Genomic DNA, 24740 nt, shown 5'->3' with positions numbered 1-24740 from the left:
AGCAATAAAAAACAGAAAGAAGACAGTTCTTTGATTTTTCCAGTTAGTTGGAGGTCTGAAGGACAGAATTAACTAAAAACTATACCAGGTACAAGAAAATATTCCTGTTGGCGAAGCAAATAAAGAAGTCAAGATGAGAGAATGATAGAACCAAAAGTGAAATAAGAGTGAACCTCAGAGGGAACTCAAAACCTGCCTGCTTATCAGCAAATATTAGCTGCTGTTTCAAAATAGATGCCAGTTTCCTATATGATTAGTGTTTCTGTGGAGACAGAATAAAATAGCTTATTTTGGTTTATTTTTATTTCTTTTACACATTTTTCCGATATTTTCTTGTTCAAATGTGGCAGACTTCAATTACTCGAAATAAAAATTAGCCTTTTTAATAATTTGTGATGCAAAAAATATCAATAGATTCAGTAATCTTCTGTGAAAACAGTAAATACACCTTTGGCCTATGTAACCTCTACACTTTTAAACGTGTTCTAGCTAGTTCAAATGTTTGTCCATTCCTCAGTGCAAAATTCCTTCAGTTGCAAGATGTTTTTCCCAAAAAAAAGTGGCGTACTGTATTGTGCAGATGGTTTATGTGAGGGTGGGGAAGCCTCTCACCGATTTGTGACTGTGCCACCATCGTTGACTTTCGGTCACAGAGTGGAGAGAACGGCAGCCCGAGCTCAGCTTCTTTGTCCCCCTGGAAACACAAGAGCTTCTTAAGTCAAAATCCTCCTGTCTTTGATATTTTTGGGCAAATACGACGCACCCTGCAGACATGCACACACACATCTTTGCCTACACACTTACCACTGCACACCATATGCTCACACTTCTATCAACAGACCTTGGATTCGTCTGAGCCCCTCCCCGAGTGCGTTTGGGCCGCAAATGTGTTTCATTTTCTCCTCTGTTTTGTCACAAACAGATGAGATGTGGAGTCGGGAGGCAATGTTCTTTGGAGAGGCTATTTATCGGCAATTCGTATCCCCAGAGACAAAAGGCTCGTGAAAGCAACCACAATAACAATAGCACTGATAATGGGAACAATGTGGATTAATAATGGACGAGATTTAAGCAGTGTGGCACCATTTAAACGTCTGTCCTTCTTTATGAGATTTACAATTACGCCATTTATTATTTATAGCATAAATTCATTGTCACGCTGTACATTTTAATCTTCTATGGAGCACGTTGTTCTTTTTAAAAACACATTTGCTGGTGTGACTGCATATTTCTCTTGTTGGTAGTGTTTTGCAAAAGCTTCACATTAACAGCATTATTTCCCAATATTAATATTTCATTTTTTTATGTCACACTCACATGAAGTGTGTTTCACACTTCATGTGAGTGTGACTGAATCAAAAGAATAAATCGCTTTTGTTGACATAGCACCCAAAAACTAATACAATGCACCAGCGACAAAGATGAGCAATGACTAAAACCAAAAGATAAATAAACTGCATTTCAAATCATGTGTTTCATCTATCAGCAAGAAATCTCAAGATATTATTTCCAATGCCTCTCTTCAACCTCATGTCTTCATTAAGGCTCTGTTGGACTGCGCAGTAGCACCTCAGAAATTTTCAATCTCACGCCAGCATTTAAAAGTCGATAAATCTTGCACGCTAGATATTCAATTCACCTCTAGGTGCTTGATATTGTAAGAACCTACAATAATACAGAGAAAACCCCAACAATCAGACAACCCCCTGTCAACAAGAACAAGGCAACAGTGGGAAGGAAAAGCTCCCTTTTAATAAGAAGACTCAGAGAGGTGAATCCATCTGTCGCAATCCGCTGGGCATAAGGGGAGGGAAGATATCATTTTTAATGTATAACACCTTAGGTGGTTTTTTTTAATAAATTAATTCAGCAAATTTAACAGGTGTCAGTTTGTCAAAATATAATCAAAGTTATAAAAAACTCAAACATAGATAGCTACATGTGGCTTATTGATCATGGCAACGATATACTTCCGATTTATGACCCTGAATTCCAGAATTTCATGAAATTGGAGAGCATGATCTTCCCCCAAAGGCTTGATTAGTTCTCAGCATGACTACCTAGTAAACTGCCAGCTGAGGGTAAATTTGACCTTTGTGTCTGAGGTCAACTGAAAAGCATGCCATGTTCTCTCTGCATACATTTAAACTACCACTAAACCATACACTGTACCACCATCATCCAACATGTTACTCTGACGTAACAGAGGAACTCACCTGTCTGAAGAACTCCTCTAGTAGGGAGGTGGTCCAACGGTGATGGAGGTCCCAAGTCTTGGCCGGGTGGCTGATGTCTGCTGTGTGCAGCAGCAGGGACAGCGCCTTTGGCTTGTCGATGCTAAGAGAGAGAAGACAGGCAGTTTTAAAAATTGCCATCACGGCTGTTTTCTTGAAAAGTCTAATGGTTTATGTTTTGTATGTGTGTTTTTATAAATGAAAAAAGAAGCTATTGTTAAAGAAAAAAGAAAATGATACAAGGAAAGAAGGACAAATAACCATTTGCAATGCAGCCAATTGATTTTGGAGGTATCATGATAAACTGTATTGATTGAGATCATTTTTGTGTTTCTGGCTTTAAAAAATGAATGTGAGTCAGAAGTACAGTGGGGCAAAAAAGTATTTAGTCAGCCACCGATTGTGCAAGTTCCCCCACCTAAAATGATGACAGAGGTCAGTAATTTGCACCAGAGGTACACTTCAACTGTGAGAGACAGAATGTGAAAAAAAAATCCATGAATCCACATGGTAGGATTTGTAAAGAATTTATTCGTAAATCAGGGTGGAAAATAAGTATTTGGTCAATAACAAAAATACAACTCAATACTTTGTAACATAACCTTTGTTGGCAATAACAGAGGTCAAACGTTTACTATAGGTCTTTACCAGGTTTGCACACACAGTAGCTGGTATTTTGGCCCATTCCTCCATGCAGATCTTCTCGAGAGCAGTGATGTTTTGGGGCTGTCGCCGAGCAACACGGACTTTCAACTCCCGCCACAGATTTTCTATGGGGTTGAGGTCTGGAGACTGGCTAGGCCACTCCAGGACTTTCAAATGCTTCTTACGGAGCCACTCCTTTGTTGCCCGGGCGGTGTGTTTTGGATCATTGTCATGTTGGAAGACCCAGCCTCGTTTCATCTTCAAAGTTCTCACTGATGGAAGGAGGTTTTGGCTCAAAATCTCACGATACATGGCCCCATTCATTCTGTCCTTAACACGGATCAGTCGTCCTGTCCCCTTGGCAGAAAAACAGCCCCATAGCATGATGTTTCCACCCCCATGCTTCACAGTAGGTATGGTGTTCTTGGGATGCAACTCGGTATTCTTCTTCCTCCAAACACGACGAGTTGAGTTTATACCAAAAAGTTCTACTTTGGTTTCATCTGACCACATGACATTCTCCCAATCCTCTGCTGTATCATCCATGTGCTCTCTGGCAAACTTCAGACGGGCCTGGACATGCACTGGCTTCAGCAGCGGAACACGTCTGGCACTGCGGGATTTGATTTCCTGCCGTTGTAGTGTGTTACTGATGGTGACCTTTGTTACTTTGGTCCCAGCTCTCTGCAGGTCATTCACCAGGTCCCCCCGTGTGGTTCTGGGATCTTTGCTCACCGTTCTCATGATCATTTTGACCCCACGGGATGAGATCTTGCGTGGAGCCCCAGATCGAGGGAGACTATCAGTGGTCTTGTATGTCTTCCATTTTCTGATGATTGCTCCCACAGTTGATTTTTTCACACCAAGCTGCTTGCCTATTGTAGATTCACTCTTCCCAGTCTGGTGCAGGTCTACAATACTTTTCCTGGTGTCCTTCGAAAGCTCTTTGGTCTTGGCCATGGCGGAGTTTGGAGTCTGACTGTTTGAGGCTGTGGACAGGTGTCTTTTATACAGATGATGAGTTCAAACAGGTGCCATTCATACAGGTAACGAGTGGGGGACAGAAAAGCTTCTTACAGAAGACGTTACAGGTCTGTGAGAGCCAGAGATTTTCCTTGTTTGAGGTGACCAAATACTTATTTTCCACCCTAATTTACGAATAAATTCTTTACAAATCCTACCATGTGGATTCATGGATTTTTTTTCACATTCTGTCTCTCACAGTTGAAGTGTACCTCTGGTGCAAATTACTGACCTCTGTCATCATTTTAAGTGGGGGAACTTGCACAATCGGTGGCTGACTAAATACTTTTTTGCCCCACTGTACTTTATCTGCCAAGTTCCAGCTTCAGGTTTTGCCAAAAACCTGGCAAAAAAAAAAAAAAAATAGAAGTTGTTACAAAGACATTGCAGATTAATCTTGGATAAGATTAATGAAAGACCCCAGAAAAGATGCAAGAAAATGCCAATAATGGTAAGTATCCCTGGCACAGCTGCACAAGAGTCTGCAGCTGTCCAGAAATGAGTCTGTACAAGAAATTCAGTCTAAGTGACAGGTTAGCTTTTTATTGTCTTTTATGTTTTACTGCACATTCACTGGCTTGAGTTTAGTTTTTCGTCCCCAGTCACTTAGAATATTAAAAAAAAAAACATTATTCCAACATGACAGCAAGACAACAAAACTGGTTTTGTTTTCACTTTGCGAGTCTTCAAGTGTGTGTATGTGTGTGTCTATGTGTGTGTGCATGTGCAATCATAGTATAACGAGGTCCTGGAGACACCAACTGTAGTGAGAACTACTACAAAGGCAGCTGTGAGGAGTGTGGCAGGTGTTTAAACAGTATGACTGCATATCTGTTGTTTAAATGTAGATTATTTACTAAATGCGATAACATAGTTGGTATTGTTTGCACCTTGTGGGTCTGTGTGTATGTGTGTAATCATAGCATAATGTGATCCTGGACATAACAAATGTAGCATGATCCAGAAAGCCCGTAGTCTGTAGTCGATTTGAGTTTTTATGTCTTTCTGTTTCTGGGCTGACCACACGTGCAGTCACAAGGATTTACAGATATTGGCTTGAAGCCAAAATAACGGCCAATTGAGTGATGACTGTGTTGGTCACACTTTTGTGACACCAGTTCTTAGATCACAAAGACATAATCATGGGTATCACAGTAACATATAGTACAATACATACAATACATGTATAATTTCGTATTTATAACTATCTTAAGTGATCGTGGCTCAAGAGTTGGGAGTTCGCCTTGTAATCGGAAGGTTGCTGGTTTGAGCCCTGGCTTGGACAGTCTCGGTCGTTGTGTCCTTGGGCAAGACATTTCACCTGTTGCCTACTGGCGGTGGTCAGAGGGCCTGGTGGCGCCAGTGTCCGGCAGCCTCGCCTCTGTCAGTGCGCCCCAGGGCGGCTGTGGCTACAATGTAGCTTGCCATCACCAGTGTGAATGTGTGTGTGAATGGGTGGATGACTGGATGTGTAAAACGCTTTGGGGTCCTTAGGGACTAGGAAAGCGCTATACAAACACAGGCCATCTCCCATTTCCATTAAATCTAATTTTCAGTACTCAAAAAGATGAAATGCACTATTTTCATTACAGTAAGGAACCCCCTACCTCCAGCACTATGTGTCTATCTGTATAGTCTTCCATCCAGCCATCCAAAAGTCCTCTTCATTCATATTACTTCCACATTAAAACACAGTATGAAGATCATCTCAGCTCTAGAGAAATCGCAACCTAATATCAAAATCTCATGGTAAACGGACTGAATCATGAACAGACGCATATAGAAAATAGGCAGTCACATGAAAATGCAGGCACAATAATACATGCATAGCAGAGGTTAAACAGAGGTGAAAAAGACTAGCTCACGTTTTTTCCCCTCATTCCATTTGTGGCAGATTGGGTCTTAAAGTGCACTCTAAGCAGGCCTGCAGCAGTCTGGTTTGAATTACTTCACATTAGAGTCTATTCAGCATCACAGCTCCCTGCAGACTGCAATCTCTTATTTTGGTGCGTGTGTGCGTGTGTGTGTGAGCACCCAATACTCTCCCTTGACGATTACCTTCAGGTCAGCAATTTTCAAGTTATATTCACAAATACAGGGAACACAATATTGTTGATACCAATATATATTTTTAGGAAGCCACTTATCTACATATCAGTGCCTTCTGAGTAATTTTCAGATAAGTGCTCGGCATTATCACGGTGAAAAGAATACCCTGAAGGTCAACATGTTTCTTGTCAATGCGGCAGCTGCATCAGCACTGATGAGTCATCACATTGCATGATAGTTTGCTTGATAGTGTTTTTATTTCTGTATGCACGCTTCAGCTCAGTGTCTGCATGTACAACAGTTATCGGTCACTGCAGTCGTGTTAGGGTGCTTAAAGTGCTTAAAAAGATGCACACCATTAATGCACTTAAAAATACCAACAGAGTATTATGTAGAACTTCTAAATGAATCAGGCACATATCTAACGTCATTCACTACCATTTAGTTTAAGCAAAGCAGGGCCTAAACTTTGTTTTTTATATAGATTCACTGCAAGAATTTTAAAGAGAAGCAAAGTTGTAGCCATTCTCTCTCGGATAACATTAAGAACCACCTCAGCATAATTTGCCATCCATATTTTTTATGTGTGGGTCTTTTCTCTGCACTGGTTCACAGCTCTGTGGCTCGAGTCATTTTTTACTCAGGAACAGCAGCCTGATATTAACTGTCAGAGGTACAAACCTAAGGTGTCCATCGCAGTGAGATTGGATATTAAACAGGCCTTTATATACAACCCCTTTAGTACGACATCCACATAATATCCAACCAAGCCTATGTGAGAACAGAGCAGGCAAATATCTACTGAATTCACAAAAGGCGTCACGTGTCCTTCCTCTTGCACGGTCTCTCCAAACATTTCCCTTTGCCTTAAGCAAACAGAGTATTTGCAGTAGTGAGAACGCATCTTAAGTGCGCAGTCTTGCTGAAAAAGGGCAACTCCTGACATTTTCTTACTTTATTCTCTGGATATTTTCCAGAGTTAAAAACCTAAAAAACAGCGTCTTTGCAAGGTCACTTGCGAGCTGTAGCCCTACTTTGGCTCCCACTTCGCCTCATTAACGCTACATCACATCTGTTGCCAATCTATGAGGTTTGTATGGGTTCAACATAAATAAAAAAAATACACAAGAGATTGCATGGTAGCCTTCTTGACAAGTTTACTTCATTTTGTAGTCTGTATTAGATTTTGGGAACGCACTTATGAAAGTTTATCCCATAAGTGACTTTGTTTTAATTTTACTCTTTTCCTTTTTTTATGATTATTCCATTCTGGGATGAAATTGTGTACCATTTATTTTCCCTAGTTTGTGTCAGTTAGGCATCCCTGTGGCATAATAAGAGATAAGAATATAAAATGTGAACATCAGCAGTTCACAACAGCCAAGTCAGTCTGTGAGAGAACCAGCTCTGTTAGATACTTTAGTTTTTGTTTTCTACTATCAGGGACATTATCCTGCTTGGGAGGAAGCTTCCATCAGATAGTGTGTAACAATGTTTAGGTGGCTGGTGCATGTAAGAATAACATCCACATGAATGCCAGGATTCAAGGATTCCCAGGGGAACATTGCAAGGTAGAGAGATAAAGAGTGTTATTCCCTCATTGTTTCTGGGTGATGTTATTGATAATTTCTCTTCTTGTCTTCCTCTTGTCTAAATTGTTTAAGAGAGGAAACAGTTGAGAAGTTCCTTTTTTTTCATTTCTCCATTTTTGATTCTGCTCATATCTTCTGCTGTGCAAAGGATTTCTGATATTCTTTACCAAAGTATAACACCCAGAGAATATTAGCGACTGTAAAGTGTGAGGGAGCATTAATGCTAAAGAATACAAGCAGCACAACAATAATTCTGTCAAAGGAAGTGCTATATTTTTTTTCTGTGAAAACGAAACATTTTCTGCTAGCTCATCAGCAGTAGCAAAAGGACGGCATGCCAACAAACCTGCCAGCAATTTCTGGCAGCGGCTCTTTTTTTTTTAGCCACAGTGTGTAAATAAATTTCACCCTGCCAAATCTGGTGTGACTACACCGTAACTCTGTTGCAGACGTCCAGCACAGAGAAGCAAGCTGCGTTTGTGCCTGAGAGGCACCGTGGTAATTCTCTGTTGAATACCTGCACTGTGTAATGTGCGACATTTGGTACTATTTGGCAGCAAATGACTCGTTGAATTTAATTTTTTTATGTTGAGTAAACAAATGGCCTGTAAATGGCCTGTATTTATATAGCGCTTTACTAGTCCCTAAGGACCCCAAAGCGCTTTACATATCCAGTCATCCACCCATTCACACACACATTCGCACACTGGTGATGGCAAGCTACATTGTAACCACAGCCACCCTGGGGCGCACTGACAGAGGCGAGGCTGCCGGACACTGGCGCCACCGGGCCCTCTGACCACCACCAGTAGGCAACAGGTGAAGTGTCTTGCCCAAGGACACAACGACCGAGACTGTCCAAGCCGGGGCTCGAACCGGCAACCTTCCGATTACAAGGCGAACTCCTAACTCTTGAGCCACGATCGCCCCACAACACCTGAGCAACAGAAATCCTCCCTTGTTTTTCATTCCAGAGGTCCACCTGATATAAAACAGGCCTGTTTATAGTGTTTCTCTCCATGTGCCTCCTTTGGGGCAGGATTAATTAGGTTGTAAATGGCAGGTGGTTAGTAAATGGTGGCTGATAACGGGGGTAATGGGTATGTAAATTGCAGGGGCAAGGGCGCACATTATAAACTGTAATGAAGGAAATGGCAACTGACCCCTCCGGTTGTTGTAGGAAGTTCTTCATGGCCTTAACTTGCTGGAAGTGGCAGGACATGTCTGTAGCCAGCACCATTTCCACTACTAAAGCCCGCAGCTCTCTAAATGAAAAAAGGAGAGAAAACGTGAGCCATGTGCAGCATAAAAAACGGTCAAACCTGCGGCTAATAAAAGCTGACTTATTTTGAAGTCTTTGTAATTAGATGAAGGCGGTTTTTGAGAACTATTTATATCTGATTTGACAGTAGCTTATGCTGTATGTAATCAGATTAGAGCTATCTTCATATAACAGTTCCATTTCTATAAAGTTGTTGAGCCTTGGAGGTAATCCAGCTTTGCTGATTTTGACTCTGTGTTTCTACTGTGTATAAGTAGCCTGGAAAAACAGGAGCTCAGTTTACTTTGAGTAGATGTTCATTGTGAGACTGCTTGACCTGTGCGCTCTGCTTGGTTTTATTCATGCTTTGTCTGTTCTTATGTGATATTTTTACATCTGACTTTTAATCCCCTTTGCTGTCACTCACCTATCCTGCACCCTTCCTATCATTCTCTGTCTGTGTTACTGACCTCCAGTCATCCTTAGAAAGGTTGTAGAGGATGTTCATTTCATCGTCGTCCTGCAGCAGGCGATAGGCTGCGCTGACATGATGACTCTCCAATACTGAACGATCATTATACAGGATAGCTGTGTCTGACCTGTCAGTCCAAAAGAAAGAAAACTCTTTTCTTGGGCTATTGCAGGGAAATCAAACAGCTCAGAAAACACATGAGGGATCCACAGATGTTACTAAATCCTTTAAACATTTTTGCAGATGCTAGTCAAAATCAAAGATCCAAATTGGTTGCCTACTTGAGATTCATTTAGCTGCTTCTGTTTTACTTTAGTTCAAAAACTGTAGCTTGATGACACTATAAAGAGTGCTGTGCTCAAAACACTGAGTGCACAACAAAGCTATTGCTGCAGTCTGGTAACTAGTGAAAGATCTGACATATTTCTTTCCTGGCAAATCCAATACGACATGGTCAAAGACTAAAATTTGGTTGAACTCTCACCTGCCAAATGCAACAGAAAAACAATGAAAAGAATAAACAGAAAAAATAAAGAAATAACATGTGGAGGGTATTATTTACTTAAACCTGCATCAAAGCTAACATATTTTTTTTAAAAAAACTTTCATTATTTATTGAAAGGCTAAGGAACACTGACTCTTCTAAGGTTCTAAATCAAAATGAATAAAATGACGTTCATGCATCCTAAAAATAGGAGGGCACTGGTCAAAAGAAATAATTTTGTTTCTCATAATAATAGATTTTAATTGTTGTGTTAGGTGAAATGCCAAAAAAGTTTCAAAGGACTCTATCTGCTGCTGTGAAAATGTAAGTACACCCCCATGATTTTAGGCCCATATTTTGCCCTAAAATGTTCTGTGGCTGAAAAACAAACCCAAATCATCACCTCTCTGCCACCATGCTTGACAGCTAGTATGAAGTGTTTGTCATGATATGCTGTGTTTTCACGAAATGTGACACTCTGCATCGTGGTCAGACATCTCCACCTTGGTCTCATCTGTCCAAAGAACACTTTTCCAGATGTTTTTGGGTTTGTTCAGGCCCAAAAAGAGAAGAGGTTTTCTCCTGGCAACCATTCCAACTCTGCAGCCTTCTTCCAACTGTACCATCAGGAACATTAACATTATATCTGTGTGAGTTTGATATTGTCTTGGGGTTTCAAAATTTCTCTTAGCACTGCAAGGTCTGACCTTGGGGTTAATTTGCTGGGGCATCCACTACTCAGAAGATTGTAACATGTTGTTAACAAACACCTAAATGCTTTAGACCTGTAAGCTGCCAAAACTTCTGCTTTTACAGAGATGGTCACAGTTGCTGATGATCAATTAATCAAATGCATTTTATTATCAGCACCTATCAGCTACTTATCTTAAGTCCTATAGAAGCTGTAATGGTATACTTAGTTTTTCATAGCTGTATATAGAGTCCTGTGAATTGTTTTTCCTTTTTTTCCCAAATGATGGTAAATGTTTTTCTTTCAAGTTGACAAGAGTGAAAAATGCTGAGCAATTCCTTGTTTTGTAGAACAGATTTTTTTATATCAAGAGGATGAGTTTTGGAGTTCATCTGGACTCCCAACCAGCCCCAGTGTTATTACTGCACTGCAGGCGATCACAGTGTGATTGTAAAGCCCTCTTGCTGCAAATGAAAACATTGATCGGGCGAGTCAGTGCCATGCATTTATGATTTAATGATCCATTACCTTGTCTGAATGTGGAAGTTGTTTGTGGTCCCCGTGTGCTCGTAGTCATGCACTGCCGCCGCAAAGATCATGGCAAAGATCTCAAGCTCAGTCAACCAATGCTGGAGGCAAAAGAAGAAGAAAAGAGGAGGACAAGGGAGCGAGGGAAAAGGAGGGGTGAGGTAAGGATGATGATGAGGAGGGCATTAAGACGGATATATAAGAGGGAACGGTGTTCAGGAGAAGAGGTAACGACATGGAAAAGACAGACATTGACAGGAAAAGGAGGTGGGGAAAGTAATGAACAGAATGGACAAAAATTAGAGAAGAGAGATGAGAAGCAAGTGAATTGAAAAAAGAGAGACGCAGGGAATAGCACACCAAGCCATAAAAATGTAGAGGCGAAAAGTGATATAAAAGATCCAGAGAAGTATGCGGCATGAGAAATACATTACCGTCAGGGATGAAAGGAAACAAATGGGAAGAAGGAGATAGAGGAAAAGGTTAGAAAAGCAAAAAAGAAAACTTCAGATAAGACAAGCTCTATTGAAAATTGCATTTTAAACTCTCACTTCATCACTTCTGGTTTCAGTTTCTCTGTGACGGTCTGTCAATCTGCTTTGTTCCACATATGTCACCAAATATTACAAAAAAAACCCCACAAGTCTCTTTTTTAAGTTTACTATAAGTTTAGTGTCACAAGGTGAGACTACACATCACACCTTCCTATGTGTGTTTTTGGGGCATGTTGTAGCTGTTTGATGTGCGATTCATGATTACAGCAAAGAAGATAATGTCAGTGCAGCAGCACACTGTTGCAGGAATAGTTTGAGATAATCTTATTTCATTTCTGGCCAAGATGTCAGTGAGGAAGATCGATAACAACTCTTCAATATATAATTAGTTAATATTATTGGTGGATTTGCGGATTTTTTTTCAGTGAATCAATCATTAGTTTCATCTATAAAATCTAAAATCTAATCTGTAATCAGCACACTGTAATCAGGGCTTTTTCCCCTCTAAGATGTGCATGCATCTGAGTGCCCTCACATACACAGAGTGGGGATTTAGCTCAGGAAGCCCAGTCGATATTGGTGACTAATCAACAGTGGGGGGTGGAGGAGTCATTAAAAACAGGGTGGATGCATGATGGCTGATCCACCACTCACTGTATTTCCTCATGGGTCTGCTTTATGAATGACCTGTTGATTGTTGATTTAATGGAGTCTGGAGGGCCTGCAAAATGATAGATGTCCCTCACCTGCTCTCCAAGGAGCCTGTGGTTCTAGCAGTAATGTGGTTTTCTCCGCAAGGCACTGCCCAGAGAAACATACCATGTCGACAGCTGTCGCAGCCACCTTATTAAGGTGATTAAATAAAAACACTGGAAGCGGGGGCAGCCGGCTGGTTAGGGACTTTGAACTCAGGCTAGTGTTTTTTATTCCTTTTTTGAATAAATGCTGCATCAGAAACGCCCTAAAGTCACCTCGGTGCAAAGAAGTGAAATAGGTCACCTGATAGTAAAAAGAGCAAAAGCAGCAAAATCTATGGAGCAGCAATGATATACCCAGGAAAAAAAGGCAAGAGGTAATATTTTTATTTTATATTCGGTGCCTATTCCTTAGATGTTTTCAACCTTCCTAGAATTAATTTTGGCTCTTGTTTATTTTTTTGTCTAAAAAGATGGTTCATGGATTCTTCAGGCTAAAAAAAAGCCATATTTAAAAGCTGAATGTCAAGCAAAGCTGCAATTAGGCTGACAGAGATGTTCTGAATACCATGTGGATAAAATCCCCTCACTTTCACAGACTAAGCTTCGATCCCGTGAGCCTGCTTTCTTGGAACTAAACCAAGATGGTCAACAGTTTTTTTGGGGTTTTTTTTTTTTGCTTGTTTCTTTTTAGCAGGTTACTGTATGTATGTGTATAACATTATGTTACCTAACTTGTCCATGTTTTACTCACCACCATGCCAGTCTTGAGTAGCAAGTAGTGCACAGTCTGTGTGACATCAGCAGCATGAACCAGGTTGTGGTAGGGGTTTTTATGTTTGCTGTATCCGACCTCAAGGGCCTCAACAAATGACACCACCGCAGAGATTGGGATCTGACATTAGACAAAACAACAAGAAAATGTAAACAGGAAACCCTTCTCCAAGATATCTGGTGACTTGAATGATGTACTATCAGTTGAGATGAAATGTGGCCAGCCCCCTTCATATAATGATTAAAATTTAGTGAGATAATCTTATTCTAAGGTGGAGAGGAGAGTGTGCCCACATCCATCAAATAAGGAACAGTGAAGATTCTTACTCATACTGAATAGTTTTTCTTGTTTTAATGGCATAAACCACCACATATCAGTTTCAGGTGGTACATTATTTCCTTGTGGCTTTACCTTGAAACGACTAATGAGATCATATCTTGTGAGCAGCTCGTAGAATATGAATTTAAGTGCGTGGTCTCCACTGGCCTCATTCAGAGCGAAGACATCAAACGACCACTTGTCAACATTCTGTATGAAGGAGAAACATTTAAATAATGACACCATCCTTGTCAAACAACTTATTCATCCTCTACCAACACAAAAGGAAAACACACAACACAAACAAACGGTGCCAAAAGTCCACTTCATATAAATATTTCAGAGTATGTCGATTTTCACAGCGTGTATGTGTGCACCAAGTAACTTTTCCTTATGCGTATGTTTCTTTTTGAATGTGAGTGCGCACGTTAATACCTTAAGCACAGATATGACAGAGGCCGGGTAGCTGAGTCCCACCATATTGGAGGTACGCCGGTACATCCTGTTTGAACGAGATAAAAACATCAAATGAAAAGCACTGCTGAGTGCAAACAGCAGAGGTTACTACACCAACCCCAAACCACAGCCTGCTGGTTTCCCTAAAGCTTCAAATATGCACAACTCACTGTGAAGCTATATTAGACAGGTTAGGTTGAGAAGAGGTAAATGCTTTGCAAGCTAGTCTTTTTTTCTTTTTTCTTTTTTTTTTTACATGCAAAAGCTTTATCCTCACATATGAGGATAAAATATGGTTTTACTTCATTGCAAGCTGCAACACAAGCTACATAATTCCTCATGAGACCAACGAGTCATTAGATTCAGTTGGATGGCTACAAAATTAGTGTGTGGTGCTCAGCATCTCGCAATTTAGTGGAATAAGAACAGATGCTAGAGATTCAAATTTAGCATCACAATAGTTGTAATGAACGGCAGATATCTATACAGATAGTGGACAGCTCAGAGTGCACCGCGCTGTTCCACATTTTCACTTTAATCCTCCATTTTCCAATATGGCTTCACTGTAAAACAGATTAAGAAAGATTATAACTCACATGTTAGAGGCTTACTGATTTAAACAAATACATGTTGCATGTTACTGTGTGATAAAGCACAGCCTAGAGCTGTATGCAGCTCTCCGAATGATTGTGCTTAGCCAGGCTTGCCAAGGAACTGATGATGTATTGTTGACTCAGGTGAGAGAGCCAGCGTTCCGAGGATGCACACACATTTCCAGCAGATTGAAATTTTAACCAAAGAGTGTGGCTTTAAATTTTGAATTATTTCCTCTCTCTCCTACTTGTCAGTCGCTCTCATTCAGTTTGGTGCTCACACGTTCAGATAAGGCAGTCTTAAGTAAGAACTTCATCACCTATCAGCAATAATATACCAGAGATTTACATTGCAAGACAGAAAAAATATATTATTTACATATGTATATATATAGTAATTGAATTATAAATATGCCAAACGGTTTGCCTCTCTCACCTTTACTGCTTTGAATCCTTCCTCCCTCTGCTTTATACCTAAGTATTTATTAAAGCACCAACAGATGTAAATAAAGAAAAACCTAAAAACAGACAACCCTCCTCCTCCAGCTTTTGCTTATCTATTCTAAGAGCCTCTTATATATGAGCTTTACACCTGCCAAAAGTAAAGTCTCAAACTATTTTTTTGGCTACAAAGAACTACTATTTCCCTCGGTAAAGGATTCTACTTAACCTGCACCCCTGCCTCTCACTATAAAGTCTTTTTTGCTTTTTAGACACCTCATACGTCTTCATCTGAACTAGAGTAAAAAGACCTGCGGTCAAAGTCTCCTGTCATGATTTGATTATCTAAAGATTGTAAACAATGACCAGAGGAGAGGCACTAGTTCCCTTCCAGACCACTTGAATTACTATATGCTGAAAGGTTATTATTGATCTTTTTGTCTAGTAGTGCCAAAAACATGTTGCCAACCCCCAGCTTTAATAACTACTCTTAAATTATGTACAAAAGAAAGTTCTATTACTGCATTTTAGTATTTGCCTTATTGCCTTCAAATGTTTTTCATGATTCATCTAAAAAGACTTATGTCATATCAAATTTACACATCAACATATCATCTATCCAGACACAAACAAAAGCAAACAGCATGTGCAATAAAATGGGTGACTTAAAATAAGTTTCGAGCCTCTGCATAACTCAGTTATTTACTATTCCTCATTAAATTACACAAAACTTTGAACTACTTTAACAAACAAAAGCAAACAAAACAGCTTTAGAACACCATGTCTTCTATCCATTTGTTATGCAAGGCCAAACTAAAGACGCTGATTGAACTGCTTCAAGTCGTGACACTGATTTGGATGCACCAATAATAGATTGGCAAGGGGGGAAATAAAAGGTGATAGGCCATGAATTATTTAGGGATGATGGCTCCAGGCTCGGATGTGATCGTGGAAGTGTTTTTGTGCGACACAAACAAATTCTACCTCTCAACAAATATTCCAGCCTGAACGGCGTGGACGATGCTTCGGAAGCGAGGTTTTTCCTCGTTACGTCTTAGCATCAGGCCCATCTGTCGGGTAAAGGTGGAGGCCAGCCAGTCTCGCACTTCTGAAGGCACCGACTCGGACTGAATGTCACTGAGTTCATCTTCTGTGTCCACCAAGCGCCTGGAAGAAACCACATCATTATTATTATTAGTAGTGGTAGTAGTAGTAGTGCAAGACAGAAATAAAGGTACAAAAAAGGAAGATGCAGAGACCAAAGATTTACTAAAATATTTATTGTTTATTGCACATTTACATTCACAAAGGATAGAACTCAAATCCTAATGCTGTCCATCAAATAATATTGCCTCTTATGTAAGATCAAAACAACCCAGGCCTCTTGAAACACCGGGACGCAGAATACCAATCCAATTTATAATTCTCCACAGCCACCCTGTTGTGTTGACATGTATGAGGGATCAAGAGCAAAGCCTGCAAACCCTCTGAACTAAATACATGCTCGCATGGCAGAGAGAGTGAGAGAGAGATGGAGAGGGGGGTGGGGGGGAGAAAGCATTCACAACATAGGTTTTATGGCGCTACATGGATTCTGCACTGGATAGTTCATCATCCTCCATCCTAGGGTGGCGCTGCCATTGCTGACCCTAATCTGACTGGATCTAGATGATGAGAGGTTTTCAAAATTCCATAAGCCTGGTCGTATCTCAGATTTTGGACCTCCACTGGACTTTTGAAATATACTGACCTACTATATTTCCTAATAATAAATGTTAAACTGTGCAGTGACACCAATGATTCTATGACTTTACCCAAGTAATTTTCTATTTTTAAACTTGGCCAGAGGGGCAGCAGAACAGAAATTATTTGTATTTTGTTCTTTTGAAATTTAAAGACCACTTATTAAATGTATATACCCCTTGCCCATGTTTGTCACAGAAAACTTCAGTGGTAAGTGAAGTACATGTATTTATACATTGATGAAGAGTAAATTTCTCACGTTGAAGGTAATGCAGGTCATTTAAGGTAAAAAAGCAAACTTGTACCATCCCTTTGTCTATCTGATATTGATGCTTGGCCAATCAGCAGCTATGTCAACCTCTGAGAAAAAGATCTGGCTACCACTTGAAAGTGTGAAATGCAAAAATATTGATTATGTAAAATGACTCTGATATCTAGATGATGAGAGGTTTTCATAATTCCATAAGCCTGGTCTTATGGAAGACCAGGCTTATGATCCAACTATTATATAGTTGGATCATTATTATTGATCCCTAAGTGGCTTATTACCTTGTTGTGGCTGAGGGCTTTATCTTTTACCCCTAAACTTCAGAGGATTCCCTGGTCCTTCAGGTAAGATCCACCAATCATCCAGCCTGGACTGGTGACTGTATTACAGAAATTTTTATTTTTGACTATACATGCTGTCGGTTAAATGTCCTATAAAAAGAAACTATAATTGGAAAAGAAAATTGTATCAGGAGGTCATACTTAGAAAAACATCAGAAATTGTAGTTGTTGGCCAAGAAATTGCAATCAGTCCATTTATTAACATCCCTTTCCTGTAAAAACATTTGTTGTTATTGAGAAAATGATGATGAGAAATCCACATCTGTGTGTAAATGCCTTCACTTGCCTTGAAGAAACAAATGAGGAGGGCTTGTTGTTCTCATCATTAATTAACGAGCTAACTATCATTAATTAACAGTAGTAACAATATTTTAATGTTCCATTAAGCTGAGGTGCAGCAAACATTAACAACTTGTCTACTTCTGGGTAGTTTATGTGCCCCACGTTTTATGTGATAGACTCCAGCCTCACTATGACCCTGAACTGGATACACATGAGAAAATGAATGAATGGATGTTATAAAAATGTGTTGCTTGTAAGAATCTGATCCGAAAAGTATGAAAAATCTGAAAAGCATTGATCAGCCTTTTATAGTATCAGGATGATTATCAGAACTGATGTTCTGAATCTTTCCAGTTGTCTCCAAATATTTACTGCTTACAATTTATTACAATATCCTGCATTATAACATAGCAGCATTATCAGATTGTTAATATGCCATAAAAGAAAGAGGAGAACAGAGAGGGAGTTGCAGTGTCGAGACGAGGTGTTATCTATGGTAGAACAGATGTTGCTGAGGCAGACGTAGATGTCCACATTGTTATGATGTATTTTAATGATGGCAGTTTATTTACATGGCTAAGGTTAAGCCAATGAAAACAACCAATCTTCTGTTGCTGTGTAGCATGAGCACACTAGCAGAGAACCTGTTTCACACAGCCAGCCAAACGTGTCTCCAAATTGCTGTGTCAGTGCTGGTCTGGCAGCACACATTTTCATTCTGGTACAGGAGGAAATCATTCTGGCTTCTTTATATTTCTTTAACCCAGTCACACCTGTCTCTGGTGGCACTGAGCCCAGGATGCATTGATGCAAAACTCCACTGGAAAAATCTTGTTTTGGTCTACAGGAAGGCAAGCACCAATATAATAATGATCAAACTCCTACATGTAAAGATGCCCCCCACAGGTTTTAGTTTCTTTTAGGTAGCTAGCTTAAAGGTTATTTTTTCCAGCTGCCAGCAAAGAAGGAGATTTAGAATTTGCTAACATACAGCCAGCAGGAAGCTACGGCTGAGCTAGACTGAATCAGCTGGAGAGATGATCTGTGTGATTAGTTGTTATGTTGTGAGGCAATGTGGGGGCTGCTTTTCTGTGATTAGTTATTATACCAGTGGCTGTATGTAAGTTACTTGTCAGACATTCTAGCACAGGGTAGAAAATTAAACCAGTATTTCAAGTTCTGGTCTGTAAATTCTATTTAGAGTCATAAAAACTAATTAAAATCATGACATATGAATTATTCTATAATCTTTACTGTAGCACTGATGCCAGATTACTTAAGCCAGTTTCCACTTCAGCAAATTCTGGCCTTAGAGCTGCAGGGTTTTCTTGATAAATGGACCATTTCTTGATAAATTAACCATTTTAAAGCAACTTCCAACATTTTCTTACCTTGTTTCCTCGATGTAAACAGATTCCAGCACAGACGCCGCATACTCAAGGTTTTTCTTGAGGTCAGTAAGTGAAGCCTCTCCTCTCTCCAGTTGCTTTACCAGACATCGTAATCTAAAACAGAGATCCAAAAGTCATTTAACAAATGGGATTACACCCATGACATATGACATGATAAACTATCGTAAATGATATTGGATTAACCTCATCTGGGTTGTGTTCCTTGTGTGTGTGTGTGCCAGTGCCAAAACAAACCCGTATTTGCAGTACAAATTGCAAAGTAGGCAGCAATAGACCACAAACAAAATACAGCTTGACCTATAAGCTAGATTTAACTGTGTTTTTTTGGAGACGCGGGTTTGTCCGCCCACACAAAGTGACTGAACAGCAGTACAGCAGCAGAGAACCAGATAAAACTAAATTCTCAAACTTACAAGATGAGATTCACCCTCCTGTCCTTTTCAGACTGGGATGAGAGAAGTTGGGCTAGAATAGCGTTAGATAGCTTTTCTCTTTTCTATACTTTTCCATTAAAACTTCCTTGAAAATATCATGTCCTGTCCAAATGATTTGTATAGGTATAATACCATCCAGTGGGGCATTTTCACAAGAGACATTCTAGTCAAACACGGGTAAAAAGCAATAATGACTGCATTTCTTATATTCGTGAGCTACAGATGGTTGTTATTTTACATGCTGGGTCACTGCTGGGACACTTAATTGGAACTGAACAATTGTTAACATTATTAGTTTCACCTGTGCTTTTTTCTGCTCTGACGAGAGACACTGTCTGCTGTTTGAAAGGTCTCACCGTTCTAAAAATTGCACATCTTTGATGTGTGCACACTGTGTTTTGACAGTTGGCTATTTTAAATAAAGCAGCTCTAATATTGCTGTTCCAAGTGCTCCCAATACGTGGCTTTTGACACCAAGTCTTTTAAAAAAAAAATTTTCATGCCTGCAAAACTAGGTTAGAGTCGCATGTTTTTCTTAGATAGTTCAGATTCTATTATGCTCTATTATTAAGTAATACATGTGACTATAGACCCATGTGCAGAGTGTAATATCCTCAAACCCTCAAGTCCAATAATAGAATTAAAGAGAAAAGCAAGTTCCATCTTCCATTCTTGCACAGAGTAACCAGTGTGTGCACCACCTGCTGCTGTGCTGGAGGTCATGCTTTACCTTTCACAGTGAAAGCCCAGAGAGGCTACGCTTGTTGTTGAATTATTAAGCAGAGCGATGGGGGAATAGGAGCGTTTCGATGCACTCATTGATTACATTCCCTGACAGCAGTAGCAAATTTTACCAAGCAAAGACTCCAAAATGTTTCTGTGAAAATGCATCTCCACCATTTTGGTTTCCTTTAGACCACTGAAAGACGTTTTCACAGAGAAAGAGAGAGAGAGCATGCATTTCAACATGTATACCTGACAGCAAGGCCAGTAACACACACTTTGCTGTACAGAAACATCAAAATCAGCTTGATTGGCAAAAGATTTGTGAGAGTATTTATGTTAGTATGTTAAGTTACAAGGCTATAAGTCATTGCTGTTATGTTGTGTTTGGTCCCATGTTGTTATTGTTCATTTATGTGATCGCCAGTGTTTTCACAGCTTAGGGTTGTGTTGAGCTTGGCTACCGATGATGGAGGCTACGTCCACACTAGCCCGGATAGATTTGAAAACGGCGTTTTCGTCTGAAAACGCTCCACATCCACACTAGCGTTTTCAGTCGTTTTCACAGAGTTGCGCGTCCACATTGAAACGGCCGAAAACGCTTGCGCTCCAGTCCTGTGCATGCGTGAAACGCAACAAGATTCGGCCTGCATCATTTCTGTCTGCCGCTTTATTACTTTCCGGCTCTTTGAAACATTGCGGCAGAATGTCGAGGAAAAGCATGGAGTTATTTAAACGGACTAACAATGAGGTGGAGTTGTTGCTGCGAGTAACACAAAAGTACAAAGTTGCCAAAGGGAGTGAGAATGAAAGAATTTGAAGAAAAGCTATCTGGAGCATGTACAGACTGATATACAAACAGAACAACTGCTTTATAACAACTGCCCTCTTGCTATCTTAGTTTAATTGGTCACATGACTGCATCATATGACTAACATGCGTCATCGTTTTAGAAAGTCTCTGTGTTCGCTATCCACACTGCAACGCGAAAGCACAGTTTTCAAATGTATGCGATTTCGAGAGCGTTTTCAAAACACTGCGTTTTCCATAAGCGAAAACGCCATGTGGACGGGAGGCAAAAACGGAGAGAAAACTATGCTTTTTCAAATGAAAACGCATTAGTGTGGACGTAGCCGGAGACTAGTGTTGGAGTTTGTGACCCCTGGTCACTGTTCCTGTGTGCACAGAAAGCAAGAATTGCAAATAGAAGCTGAAATCTCTGTCTCCTGGTTCCTTCTCTCATGTGAGGTTGCAACATTATGCAAACAGAGCAAAATCTGAACCATTATTCATTTTCCTAATCTTAGTAGCATTAAGCACAAAGTGCTGCTTTAGGTATGGGAATAAAATACATTTTACAGGCTTTAAACCAAAAAAATAATAGTACAATGGAAGATGAAATCAGCCATGACCACCTGCATGAAGTAGCTTGAAGATGCCTTAGTGAAAATCTACATTTTAACAATCTAATATATACACATATAAAATAACTTTTGGGCCAAGAACCAAGAAAGATTTATTGTAGTGCTATGCAATCTCCGATCTCCACAGGTGATGGACATATGTTGAGATAGTCTGGACCACGTGGTAAAAGTATATTATCGTACCTTGGGTCATGCAGCTATCCAAAAAAAATAATTAAAGAAAAAGACAAAAACTTAAAGCATGTGATTATATAAAATGTTGTATGAACAAGGTCAACCAGCAACTACTATGTTTATCTTAAGGTGCTGGCAGCTATTTTAAGAATCAGGGAGACATGAATGGATGAAGGATAAGATGCAGCTCTAGAATCACAGCACATTTGATTTGGATGGAAGTAATGATGGTTATTAAGAACAGCTGTGTGCCAGTGAGTCTCCCTGCTAATACACAAGAACAGAGAAAACACCCTACCGCCTTGAACAAATCTCACTGTCAGACTATAATTCCCAATACAATGTTCAGTTTTCTCCTGTTGGTCATTTGCTCTGACTTCACATCTGTTATTGCTGTAGTGCTGGCATGCTGCGCTTATCTGAAAAGTCAATGTTCAGTGACATTGGAACAAGTACTGGAAGTGTTTGGGTACAAAAATAAAAAAAATTAAAAAAGGAAAAACCCTTGTTCCTTGAAAATGTTTCTACACTTCTAATACATTCACAGAACCAGCAAATTACCCAAACTCTACTGTAAATTATAAATGTCAGTTTTAAGTTTTGCCCTCGGAGATAAATTTGAACATTTTTGTGATTCAACATGAGCTTCAACAACACTTATTTTTCTACCAGATTGGGTTGGAGTTTATACTTCCCATTCAAGAACCTCAAAGAATGATTTATAACCTGAAACTGTTGCTGAGCGTTTTACAATTTGTAACAATTCCCACTGAAAATATGCCATTGGTGAGGCTTAGAAAGAATAATAGAAATGGTAGCAATGCATTACTAAAAAGTTTTCCAACTTTGCAGGTTCAGTGAACTAAATCTAAGTTTTTATTTGAACTTTTTCGAGCAGTATAGGTTGTTTGGTGTAGAATGATTGTCATAGATTTTCTTCTTTTCGAAAACAGACTAAATTAAATGTCCGCTGAATTTTCTTTTGTTCAATAAAAAAGAAAAAAGAAACTAGATAATAAGCATCCAGGAGGGCTTTGTAGTGATAATGATTTCTGTTTTGTGTTGAGATGAAAGAAGAAACATTTTCTGCATTGTGGGATGCAGAACAACGGTGAAAATCACACACAACTATTCAAAATTCACTTTGACAAGTCTGCACACTATTAAAACGTGATTTGAAGAGACAGAAAGAAAGGCTCGTGATGATGACCTCAGTGTCAGAACGTTCTATAAATTAATGTCTCTGCCAAGCACAATAAAATTGGCTCATTTCACCTGCTGTCACTACCAAGGGAGGCAACATGCGGGGTTAATAGCATAGGTCAGACCCAAAGTAACTCGTGGGCACAGAGCCAACAGAAAAATCCCATTTAAGCCAGAGAAAAAGCTGGTCGGGTGGTGGACTGACAGCCATGTCATTTGTTATGGCTGAACACTTAGTGGTGAGGCACTGAACTAATTTCCTCACTTCCTTTTATTATCACCAACAGAATGGCTTTATCTCAGATCAAAAATATGCTTTCATTACAGGAAATAAAGGGGCACTATCTTCTGTAATCCAGTCAAATTGGACCACAAGGATAAATCTTTTAAAATTAAAAAATATATATAAATATAAAAGAAAAGACTAAAAATCAGACTGGTCTGTTTTAAAGACTACAGGGAGTGCAAAATTATTAGGCAAATGAGTATTTTGTCCACATCATCCTCTTCATGCATGTTGTCTTACTCCAAGCTGTATAGGCTCGAAAGCCTACTACCAATTAAGCATATTAGGTGATGTGCATCTCTGTAATGAGAAGGGGCGTGGTCTAATGATATCAGGTGTGCATAATTATTAGGCAACGTCCTTTCCTTTGGCAAAATGGGTCAAAAGAAGGACTTGACAGGCTCAGAAAAGTCAAAAATAGTGAGATAGCTTGCAGAGGGATGCAGCAGTCTCAAAATTGCAAAGCTTCTGAAGCGTGATCATCGAACAATCAAGCGTTTCATTCAAAATAGTCAACAGGGTCGCAAGAAGCGTGTGGAAAAACCAAGGCGCAAAATAACTGCCCATGAACTGAGAGAAGTCAAGCGTGCAGCTGCCAAGATGCCACTTGCCACCAGTTTGGCCATATTTCAGAGCTGCAACATCACTGGAGTGCCCAAAAGCACAAGGTGTGCAATACTCAGAGACATGGCCAAGGTAAGAAAGGCTGAAAGACGACCACCACTGAACAAGACACACAAGCTGAAACGTCAAGACTGGGCCAAGAAATATCTCAAGACTGGTTTTTCTAAGGTTTTATGGACTGATGAAATGAGAGTGAGTCTTGATGGGCCAGATGGATGGGCCCGTGGCTGGATTGGTAAAGGGCAGAGAGATCCAGTCCGACTCAGACGCCAGCAAGGTGGAGGTGGAGTACTGGTTTGGGCTGGTATCATCAAAGATGAGCTTGTGGGGCCTTTTCGGGTTGAGGATGGAGTCAAGCTCAACTCCCAGTCCTACTGCCAGTTTCTGGAAGACACCTTCTTCAAGCAGTGGTACAGGAAGAAGTCTGCATCCTTCAAGAAAAACATGATTTTCATGCAGGACAATGCTCCATCACACGCGTCCAAGTACTCCACAGCGTGGCTGGCAAGAAAGGGTATAAAAGAAGAAAAACTAATGACATGGCCACCTTGTTCACCTGATCTGAACCCCATTGAGAACCTGTGGTCCATCATCAAATGTGAGATTTACAAGGAGGGAAAACAGTACACCTCTCTGAACAGTGTCTGGGAGGCTGTGGTTGCTGCTGCACGCAATGTTGACGGTGAACAGATCAAAACACTGACAGAATCCATGGATGGCAGGCTTTTGAGTGTCCTTGCAAAGAAAGGTGGCTATATTGGTCGCTGATTTGTTTTTGTTTTGTTTTTGAATGTCAGAAATGTATATTTGTGAATGTGGAGATGTTATATTGGTTTCACTGGTAAAAATAAATAATTGAAATGGGTATATATTTGTTTTTTGTTAAGTTGCCTAATAATTATGCACAGTAATAGTCACCTGCACACACAGATATCCCCCTAAAATAGCTAAAACTAAAAACTACTTCCAAAAACATTCAGCTTTGATATTAATGAGTTTTTTGGGTTCATTGAGAACATGGTTGTTGTTCAATAATAAAATTATTCCTCAAAAATACAACTTGCCTAATAATTCT

General features: G+C 39.9%; 1 protein-coding gene across 5 annotated transcripts in view; it reads right to left on the bottom strand.

The window, feature by feature from the left end:
• pde1cb (phosphodiesterase 1C, calmodulin-dependent b) overlaps positions 1–24740 on the bottom strand; it is a 119308-nt gene that overhangs the window by 9544 nt on the left and 85024 nt on the right. For all 5 annotated transcript variants that reach the window (XM_085389040.1, XM_085389041.1, XM_085389042.1 and 2 more), the window contains 10 exons: positions 18777–18890; positions 15736–15918; positions 13697–13763; positions 13355–13471; positions 12923–13063; positions 10980–11080; positions 9275–9403; positions 8707–8808; positions 2217–2337; positions 613–694 (listed from right to left, as the gene is read on the bottom strand). In XM_085389040.1, coding sequence (XP_085245166.1) covers positions 613–694; positions 2217–2337; positions 8707–8808; positions 9275–9403; positions 10980–11080; positions 12923–13063; positions 13355–13471; positions 13697–13763; positions 15736–15918; positions 18777–18890 — 1157 coding nt within the window. The remainder of the gene's footprint in view (positions 1–612; positions 695–2216; positions 2338–8706; positions 8809–9274; positions 9404–10979; positions 11081–12922; positions 13064–13354; positions 13472–13696; positions 13764–15735; positions 15919–18776; positions 18891–24740) is intronic.

This window comes from Rhamphochromis longiceps, linkage group LG18, assembly GCF_057381845.1.
Source record: "Rhamphochromis longiceps isolate RC_006_pf linkage group LG18, R_longiceps_female_GT1.1, whole genome shotgun sequence".
NCBI lineage: Eukaryota > Metazoa > Chordata > Actinopteri > Cichliformes > Cichlidae > Rhamphochromis > Rhamphochromis longiceps.
The sequence above is the reverse complement of the archived record's forward strand: the minus strand, read 5'-3'. Positions and strand labels throughout refer to the sequence as shown.